General features: G+C 48.9%; 1 protein-coding gene across 1 annotated transcript in view; it reads right to left on the bottom strand.

The window, feature by feature from the left end:
* BFSP2 (beaded filament structural protein 2) overlaps positions 1 to 10878 on the bottom strand; it is a 50350-nt gene that overhangs the window by 11084 nt on the left and 28388 nt on the right. Inside the window, 2 exon segments of the mRNA NM_001099963.1 lie at positions 8704 to 8865; positions 9817 to 9973. Coding sequence (NP_001093433.1) covers positions 8704 to 8865; positions 9817 to 9973 — 319 coding nt within the window.

The following is a 10878-nucleotide window of genomic DNA, read 5'->3' as shown; positions in this document are numbered from 1 at the left end:
CATATTCTCTTGGCTTTAAAATGCTTTTTCATATATGCATAGAAATGTAATGAGCATGAGGGTAATATTCTATATTGTCTGTACATTAAATAAAAGATGGTCTATGAAGTTTTCAGGGTGCTACTGTTTCCATCTGATGAGATGTTCCATTTTCTGGATTTTTCTGGGTTATGATTACTTTCAGTTCTTTTTTCTGGCAATAAATACAAGAAGTTACAGCAGCTATCCAAGTTCATCACCAATTGTTTCTGATCATTTTCAAGTATAAGCATTTTTTAATTTTAAATAAACTGTATTTTAAAATAATGATAAATACTGGCCGGCGCCGCGGCTCAACAGGCTAATCCTCCGCCTTGCGGCACCGGCACACCGGGTTCTAGTCCCGGTCGGGGTGCCGGATTCTTTCCCGGTTGCCCCTCTTCCAGGCCAGCTCTGCTATGGCCAGGGAGTGCAGTGGAGGATGGTCCAAGTACTTGGGCCCTGCACCCGCATGGGCGACCAGGAAAAGCACCTGGCTCCTGCCTTCGGATCAGCACGATGCGCCAGCCGCAGCAGCCATTGGAGGGTGAACCAACGGCAAAGGAAGATCTTTCTCTCTGTCTCTCTCTCACTGTCCACTCTGCCTGTCAAATAATAATAATAATAATAAATACTTAAAAGGTATCACTTATTAGTTACTTTACAATAATCTATGTCATAGAGGTTATGTCCATCTATGGTTTCCATGTGACATATAATGGTGTGCTAAGAGGCATCTGTTCTCAGGTCTACATTCATTTACAGCAAGTTAATAGGTTGAAATCAGTCATAGTGAGGGTATGGACACCATCAAAATTGGAAAATATTACACATCAGGAATTGATTTATTGTTTTGTTTATTGCCTGGACTTAAGGATGAAGAAAACGTTAATTATGTATATTAAAATTATGTCATGTCTGTAGCACTATGTCATAAATAGTACACACACACACACAAGGGAGTGTTCTTCCAATATCTGAAACTATTTATTGGACTCAGCAAAGAAACTACGAATATCGTTGATGAATAAACTCATTGACGTCAACAAAAGTATCAACCAAAATTTATGTCAGAATCATTCTCATTTATCAATGGTGTCAGTGGCTTCTTGTTCAACCAGAAATGAGTAAACAAGCATTTCTTGTGTCCTGGTTTTGTGACACCACTGTTTCTAACAGTTTCGCATGTTACAAGTTGGCTCCCAGCATGGTGACTCCAAGAAGTAGGGGGCCCTTTAAGAGACAGAGCCTTTGGGCAGTTAATTAGGTCATCGGGGCACTGCTCTTGGAAGGGATTAATAGTTCTGCATTTGGGCTTCCCGTCTCAGTGGGCATTTCTGGGGCTAGGCTGCTGACCAAGGCCATCATCACAGGCCGCTACCTGGTCTGTGCCTCTCTCAACACAGTGAGTGGCTTCTGTTTAGTGTACTTGCCAGCCCGCAAACTGCTCTGTGCAGTGTTTCCCTGCATTCCTGGAATACCAGCATGTTTTTTATGTGACTGTTGCATACAGCTTTTATTTAAATCAATTCACTATTTCTTTGCAATTAAGTACGTTTACAAAGGAAAGTGGGGCTGGAGCTGTGGTGTAGTGGGCTAAGCCTCTGCCTGTGGCACCAGAATCCCATATGGGCACTGGTTTAAGTCCTGGCTGCTCCTCTTCTGATCCAGCTCTCTGCTATGGCCTGGGAAAGCAGAAGAAGATGCCCCAAATGCTTGGGACCCTACCCCAACATGGGAGACCTGGAGGAGGCTCCTGGTTTTGGATCGGCACAGCTCCAGCCATTGCAGCCATCTAGGGAATAAACCAGAGGATGGAAGACCTCTCTCTCTGTGTCTCTCCCTCTCTCTGTAACTCTACCTCTCACATAAAATAAATAAATAAAATCTTCTTTAAAAAATTTTTTTAAAAAGGAAAGTATGGGGGACAGGCACAGGACACATCAGTTAACATCTGATACAATCCTGTATCAGAGCACCTGGCTCAAGTTCCAGCTTCCCACTTATGCACACACTGGGAGGCAGCCGGTGATGGCTCAGATACTTAGGACCCTGCCACCCACATGAGAGACCCAGATGAAACTCAGGGCTCCTGGTCTCCGTCAAGTCCAGCCCTAGCTGTTGTGGGCATTTGGGAAGGAAGCAGCAGAGGAAGACTTCTCTCTGCCTTCAAGCAAAATGAAAATAAATACATTTTAACTTTAGCATGCACCCACATAATCTAGCAATCCTATGGAATGCAGGTTCTGATGTAGAGGATCTGAGGGGGTCTATTTCAGCTCCCAGGTGCCTGGTCCATGGAAGCAGAGCTCTAAACTCCACAGAAACAGATAAAACAATATCACTTGCCATAGACATCAGATAACTGAAAAGATTAAGAGTTTCTCCTTGAGTTTACGCAAGAACTGCATGGCCATTGAAGCTGCTCTCTTTGGACCAATTCCCAGGCACTACCGAAGCTACCAGTGGAAACGAGCAGCGAGTGGCTTCATGGACAAATTGTCTCTGTTAGCTACAACTAAACAGACCCTGGTGGAAAAAGCAGCAGAAGAGGCTCTGCCATGCCCCCTTCCCTCCCTCCTCCTTTCTTCAGGGGCAGTAACTACATCTGTAAAATGGGAATAAAAACAGCTTCTGCTTTGGAGGCTTTCATGAGAACTGAACAAGTAGAAAGGGTGGCAAAGGCCCAGCATTGTCACCTTGCACGAATGGTGTCTGTCCACGTGAGAATCAAGTGTTCCTGCCTTTTTCTTATACAGCGTGATCTCCTGAGAAAGGGGCCACCCTGCAGACTGAGGGCCTCCAAAATTCCTAAAGGAAAATCATTGGGATTAAAATGTTATCCGGCTAGCGCCGTGGCTCACTGGGCTAATCCTCTGCCTTGCGGCGCCGGCACACCGGGTTCTAGTCCCAGTTAGGGCGCCGGATTCTGTCCCGGTTGCCCCTCTTCCAGGCCAGCTCTCTGCTATGGCCAGGAGTGCAGTGGAGGATGGCCCAAGTGCTTGGGCCCTGCACCTGCATGGGAGACCAGGAAAAGCACCGCCTTCAGATCAGTGTGGTGCGCCGGCCGCGGCGGCCATTGGAGGGTGAACCAACAGCAAAGGAAGACCTTTCTCTCTGTCTCTCTCTCACTGTCCACTCTGCCTGTCAAAAAAGAAAAAATATGTTATCCACTCTATTCCTGAAGTTTAGGTATCCTAACAATGACAGAGTGATTTCAGTGAGCCCACAGCTCCACAGAAGTTTTAAAGAAGGGCTCTGAGATATCTTAATGTGGCCAAGGTCAGAACAAAGCAGACTTGTGTGCAGGATTCTCTTGTTTATATCTCTACAGAATGGAAAGATGCGTCCTAGGAACAGGTGAATCAGAGCTGACTCTACACTGATTTCCAATGGTGGCCTTATAAAATTTTATTTATTTATTTATTTGACAGGTAGAGTTGTAGACAGGTGAGAGAGAGACAGAGAGAAAGGTCTTCCTTCCACTGATTCACTCCCCAAATAGCTGCTACGGCCGGCGCTGTGCTGATCCGAAGCCAGGAACCAGGTGCCTCTTCCTGGTCTCCCATGCGGGTGCAGGGGCCCAAGGACTTGGGCCATCTTCTGCTGCTTTCCCAGGCCACAGCAGAGAGCTGGACTGGAAGAGGAGCAACCGGGACTAGAACTGGCGCCCAAATGGGATGCTGGCGTTGCAGACCGAGGATTAACCAAGTGAGCCATGGCGCCGGCGCCGGTGGCCTTTTTAAAGCCTATGGAAAAAGCTTTCCATGGTGCGCTATTGTAGTAAAAGATATTGATGTATAATAAGGTATATTTATTAGGTCTTTGTGCCTTCTAGCCCACCAGAGCTCCTAGAGCCCTTGTAAGTTCCTAAGTGACAAGAGCTCACACGTTGGTCCCCCGACCAGCCTCAGCGCCTAAGATTGTTCCTGCGCGTTATTCCTAACAATCCCATCTCAACCACACTCGACATTATGTTAATGACATGGCTTCTGGTTCACTCCAAAGGGTGAGGTGCTTGCTGCCAGGGGAACTGATCCCCTGATGAGGAGGTTGAAACTTCCAGCCCCTCCTCTGTACTTCGGGAGGGCACAGGGACTTGACCACCAACATCCCATGATTGGAGAAATTCTGCTTAGGTAAAGAAGCCTCCATAAAACCCCAAAAGGATGGGTTTGTCAAGTTTCGAGCAGGTGAATGAGAGAGGTTCTGGAAGGATGGGGCTCAAAGCAAGGGCATGGGAGTGCCACACCCCTTCCCATGCACTTGCCCTATGCACCTCTTCTATGTCGTTTCTTGATTTGTGTCCTTTATAACAAACCTGTGAAAATGAGTAAACTGTTCTCTGAGTTCTGTGACCCATGTGAGAAAGTTAGCTTATCTAAGGAGGGGTCGTGGGAACCTCCAGTTGCTCAGAACAGTAGGGCCAGGCTCCCAACTGACAACTGGAGTGGAGCAGCCTCGTGGGGCAGAGCTCTCACCCTGAAGGACCTGGCAATAACTCCAGGCAGACTGTGCCAAATCTGATTTGAACGATACTGTACCTGATCTTAGCCAAAAGGCCGAGAAGTGATGATTTGAACCACAGAACGTTCAGATGGTGTCTGGAAACCTGCTTGGTGTGAAAAGACTAACACATCTGTTGTGCCAAATAAAAATTACAAGAGGACATTGTTTTGTGCCAATAGATGGGGATAGAAACCAAAATAGAGGCATTCATGCTAGAACTCCAGGTCATTAAAATGAGACTAAGCTATGGATCTGACCTTCCAAGAAATCCACATCAGAGAGGTAACAGCCAACTTTCCCAAACAGGTCTGTTTCAATCAACCTGATAGTGAAGTTCCTTTTGCCCAAATCCTTACACCAAAAGGTAGCCTGGAGGAACCTGAGGTTAGCCAAGCAGTTGTCTTTCTATTGTTCTGTCTCCCTGTCCCCAAGGAGAGTAACTTTGAAAGGATCAATTCAATTTTTAATTTCATTTCTACTCCTTGCAACCCTTTTCTCTGTGTAAACCAGTCTCTCCCGCTCATTGGAAAACTTACTGTATTTTATGGACTGAAGTATTACCCAATTCTAGAGTCAAAAATAAAGCCAATTAAGATGGCTAAATGAAATTGTAATTTTGCGCTTTGACAGGCCTATAAAGTCTGTGAGAATCTAGGAAGAAAAGATACATTTTTTCCATCTACACATATAACCAGGAGGTCTGGAGTTATGCACATAAAGCAGGGCAAGCTGTCTGAGATCACTGAGGCTGCCCTGGGTCTGGAACCACAGCAATTGGACCAGGAGAAGCCAGTCTCAGTGAGACCCCAGAAATTTCCTGGTCGTGATCCTCCAGGCACTGAACCATGTGACTTCAGAAGCTCCGAACACTGGACCCCGAGGATTCCTGACATCCAAGAACATCACGGCTTCAGGAAACGCGGTTCCTGCCCTCACCCTTGCCAGATCTCTTCCCAGCGTTTAGTGAGTGTGAAATAGCAAGAGAACGGGCAGGTAAGTTGTGGCAGATGTGGATGGCATCTGCCTGTGCCCCTCGGGCCTGCACCCATGCAACTCCCCAGGCTCCCAAGGGCAGATTCTGCCTCTTTGCCTGCGAGCTTCCTCAGAAGCCCTTGAAAGTCACTTTGCCTGCAGAAAACAGTGGCTGAGGGAGAGGGGATGAGCGCCCCAGACCTTGCCTTCTCCCTCTCCTGCATCCTGTGCCTCTTTCTAGAATTCACCTCGGTCACCCTCAGTCTGCCACGGCAGCAGCGTCATGATGCGCGCTGTTGGCTCCCCTCTCTGCTTCTCCTGCACTGGATTTCATCACTACCCTCCAGCTTCCAAACAAACCACCTCCACTCCGGTGTCTGTCTCAGGATCTGCTTCTGGGGAACCCTAAACTAAGATGTAAACTAGTCATGCCAACTAGCTATCGGCCTCCTTGTGCTGAAGGAGAGCTAAACGCATGCGCATCACCTTTGCAAGAAAGCGGTGTGTATGCTGAGTCACTTCACGTGGGCACTTTGCAGCGGAAAACCAGACAGGAGAGGCTCAGGGTAGCAATGTCAGTCCCAGGGGTACGGCTGCAACCGCAAGACCGTTTATTGGGGGATTCTGCCTGTCGGTTCTGATCTTTGCTGGTCATCAGCGAAATGGGCTCCTTCTCAAATATTTCCTGAGCTGCCTGGCAGCACTGACTGAGCTAAGTCGAGTACGGTCTGTTTTCTCTAAGCTGTAGCTATTAAATGCTTCATTTAAAAAATACCACACAAACGAATCTGCTCAGAGTTAATGATTGAGTTACTGCTGGGCTGATTCTCAAAGGGGTGAGGGGTAAATAATAATAACTAGGGTTTTTTTTTTTTTTCCCCACACTAGGCAGATTTGTTCCCAATAATTACAGTGGCCACTCCCTTTACCCAAAGGAACAATCACTACAGTGTGCTCTGCACCCCAAGGTGGCGAACCATGAAGCCAGTGAGGCCTCGGAAACAGAGCCAGGGCAGAAACCATGCGGCTCGATGCAGGTGAAAGTTCCCTGGACCGGCAGTCAGAGAGCTGAGCCACTGCCAACCGGCTGTGACCTTGAGAAGTCAAGCCCACTCTCTGCCTCTCAGTTCCCTCTCCTCCGAACTGATAGAACGCAATGAGGTGGCCCCAGGGTCATTCATAGTAAACATCCATGAATCTCTTTAAAAATAGGCAGTGGCCCAAAAGCAAATCTGTGGGCTGACCTCCGTTTACCTCGGTGTGGCTCCCTCTCCAGGAGCATGGGTGGGAGGGGGAACTCCATTGTAGTGAGTTGCTAGGCACTTTCTGCCATCGAAAGTGTTTGCAGTGACCTGGCAGACAGAAAAGATGCTACGGGGGCTGAAAAACAGGGGCATGAAGGATGTTTTCTGGGCAGAAGACATTCAAGTGAGCCAGAGTCAGCGAGGGCTCTGCTGGGAGGGAACGTGCTAGAAGAAAGGACAGAAACGTCTCTCCTGGTTTCTTTGGTGGCTCTTGTACCATCACGACTCTCTACCTGCCTGTTAGAATTATCCAGAGAGCTTTTTAAAAACTCCAAAGTTGGCCAGCGCTGTGGCTCACTAGGCTAATCCTCCACCTAGCGGCGCCAGCACCCCGGGTTCTAGTCCCGGTTAGGGCGCCAGATTCTGTCCTGGTTGCTCCTCTTCCAGGCCAGCTCTCTGCTGTGGCCCGGAAGTGCAGTGGAGGATGGCCCAAGTGCTTGGGTCCTGCACCCACATGGGAGACCTGGAGAAGCACCTGGATCCTGGCTTCAGATCAGCGCGGTGCACCGGCCACAGTGGCCACTGGAGGGTGAACCAATGGAAAAAGGAAGACCTTTCTCTCTGTCTCTCTCTCTCACTGTCCACTCTGCCTGTCAAAAAACAAAACAAAACAAAAAACCTCCAAAGCCCCCTCCTCTCTTCTGACTTAAGTAGACTGGATGCAGCCTGGAGCAGGCATTTTTGAAAGTGCTTTCTGAAGCTTGTGCTGTGTCGCCAGGATTGAGAACCCCTGGACGTCAGCCGAGAGTTCACAGGAAGCCCCCCCTCCAATATCTGCTTTGTTTTCCCCACAGCTGCATATGTTCCTCCCTCTTCACTTTCCATTCTCTGCCTTGTAATTCTAAAGTCACGGATAGACGGGAGACGGGGGAGTGGAATGGAGAAATGAAATGCCTTCCATTTCCTGGCTAACTCCTTTAGCACTTATGAAGTGTAATGAACATTGCTTTCTGCCATGCACAGAATCCACACTCCCTAAGGAAAACTCGAGATGCACCCAAAAACCAGAGAAAGAGGATGCCAAACCGAACCACTTCTAGCACCATGAACATGTGGGTTTCTGCTTTCCCACTTTGGACGCCTGGTTTCTTTGTTTGAATGCTACCCCTTGCTGCTTACATACCAGGGGTTGGCAAACTGCAGCCTGCAGGCTCTAAAACAGAACACGGGCACGCTCATTCATGACTGTTGTCTGCCAATGCTCTCACACTGCAGTGGTAGAAGGCAACAGCTGCCTACAGAGGGTGCCCGGCCCACACAGTCTAAGGTTTTTTATATGGTCCATGACAGAAAAGGCTTATCCACCCTGGGATAGCCAATTCTGTGCTCTTTTCCTCCATTTTACCTCTCCAGATGAGCATTTTCTCTTGTCATTCTCCATGTGTCATTTTTGGCAAGCGCCTGACGTTTCACTGCACATTGCAGGGTTAGGCGGATGGCTCAGTCTTCCTCCCCTATCATCAAACACTTGGAAGGCTTTGCTCCCAACTTCTCCCCTCTTCTAAGGCCTCAGTGAGTAGATGTGGACATAAACTGCTTGTATTTCCAATTATTTATTTAGGATAATGTCCAGACTACTCAGCGGTCCGGGAGGGGCACTGTACCCCACATATGCCCAGAGCAGTGCAGGGCAGGAGCGTGTGTTTCCCATAAAGCAGTAGAGGACCTGCACCCACACAGACTCACCAGGATGGGATAGCGATCTCATCATTTTAAACGCTGTCTGCTTTTAGAGAGGTAAACCACATGCTACCGTTTTAATTTGCACTGCTTCTGTGTCTAGTGAGACTGAACATGTTTCTAAGCAGTTGTGTTTATCTTGCTGCATGTTTACTTTTTCATCTCTGCTTGGCCTCCTTCTGCACAGGGCATAGTGCACGGTGCTGGTCCTGTGTCTCACCTTAGCTTGGAGCAAGGCTCCTGCTTCCACCCGGTTCTTTTCGACGTCTCTCTCCCACTGAGTTCTGATGGCCTCCAGGATGCCATCCAAGCCAGGACCAATAGGAGCATCGATCTGCTCAAGCTCAGAGCCGGCCAACTGTGTGTACAGCACCTTCACGTCCTGAAAATGATGGCATATACCGAGGGTGAATTCCAGAGGAGAAAGAAGGGACACAAAATTCTATCGGCAGAGCCCCACCTCTGCAGGTCATACTTTGGCTTCTCTTCCTGCTTGTACCAGACATGGGGGCTTCACCGAGACTGGCCAGGTCTCTGGTTCTCATTCCAGATAGGCAACATACTGTCTTTTTCCAAGGATGCAATTCTTAGGTTGGTCTTCACAGACCCAGACCCCAAGCAAAGCCAACATGAGTAAAAATGAAGTAAGCATAAAGTCAGACTAAGCTTAAAGAGGTTTAAGGATAATCTGGGAGTCATTAGAGGCTTACTATTGAGCAGGGGACAGAGGAAGTGAGTTTATGGTTTCTGGTTAGCTTCAGGCTGCACACGGCTGTCACTTCCCAAAGTGAGCCTTGTTAAAGCAAGTTTCAATTCTCCCACTGGGAGCAGCTGACAAATCAGCCTGCAAAGAACTCGATCACGTAGTTGCTGGAGTTCCCTTCAGGCGCAAAGCCCTCTCCTAACCTCAGTAAGGAGTGTGTGTAGACTACAGCTGGCATCTGCTGTCAGTTACGGTGTCTGTCCTACACGGGGCGGAAGGAAGGATCTGTGAGGAGGGGGAGTCAGCACAGATTTCCATCACTCACCTGTGCTTGATCCTGTTGTCCCCAGCCCCATCTAAGTACCAGCCCGGTCCCTGAAGCTGTGTTTCAGGCTGCGGGGGCCACTGACCCACCACAAGGGTTTGAAAGCATTTGCCCTGAAGCTTTGGGCAACCAAAGTAGAGAGGCACAGATGAGTTCCCATGCCCTGAGTCTGGAACCACAGCCGGACAGGTGAGGGCCTCTGAGCCTCTTGGCTCCATCAAGCCCCGCCCACCTACCTCTTCCTAGTTCCCTCAAGCCCCGCCCACCTACCTCTCCATAGATCCTGTCGAGCCCCGCCCACCTACCTCTTCATAGTTCCTGGACAGAAAGCCGAGTTCTTCCCTCAAACTCTCGATTTGATTCTCCAGATCCACTTTTGTCGAATTAGCTTCATCAATGACTTTGTAGAGAGAGTTGATTTCCTCTTCTGCTGCCTTGCGAAACGGCTGCTCATTTTCATATCTGCCAATATAATAACTTAATCAGCAAAGCTGGGTACCCCCAAAAAATGAGATCATAAATGCTACCAACAAGCCAATGATGTGATAACTACACAGTGAATGAAAAATCACTGTTCCAACGGCTCTGAGAGTACCCTCGGTGCAACTGGTACTTGCTGACTTACTAGAATAAAAGCAACACACCCCGCTTCCAACAAGCCAGCCTCATGGGGTCCTGCGCCATGAGATCCAGTATCTGTTCATGGCCGCCCCCAGTTGTCTCCCCACCTGCAGACTCTCTAGCAACCTGCTGAGTATCAGACTGGGCATCCTCGCCTGAGGGATGTGTCCTCTTCTAATACGTGAAGCGTCAGGACAGTGGCTGCAGCGCCAAAGGCTGCCTGCCGCCGGCCCAGTGGAGCGCGAAGAGGGACCCGGGTGAGGTCGGGCCCCAGACGAGGTGGGACTCAAGCACATGGGAGAGTTCGTGTGTCACCTAAAGGGGGCCGACTGCCCAGCTCTACCCCGTGACTGCCTGTGGGAAGGGGCTGTAGCAGGGTGCCAGTTCTCTCCGGAGAAACAGGAAACCAGAATTTAATGAAATGTCCGGACTCTTTAAGCTTCACAAATTATGCAAGCACGTGTGGATATACCACATACACACCCCCCACATGACGTGTGGATATACCACATACACACACCCCACATGACGTGTGGATATACCACATACACACACCCCCCACATGACGTGTGGATATACCACATACACACCCCCCACATGATGTGTGGATATACCACATACACACACCCCACATGACGTGTGGATATACCACATACACACCCCCCACATGACGTGTGGATATACCACATACACACACCCCCCACATGACGTGTGGATATACCACATACACACCCCCCACATGACGT

This window comes from Oryctolagus cuniculus, chromosome 4 (genome assembly GCF_964237555.1).
Source record: "Oryctolagus cuniculus chromosome 4, mOryCun1.1, whole genome shotgun sequence".
Taxonomy (NCBI): Eukaryota; Metazoa; Chordata; class Mammalia; order Lagomorpha; family Leporidae; genus Oryctolagus; species Oryctolagus cuniculus.
This window is presented reverse-complemented; position numbering and strand designations above follow the sequence as displayed.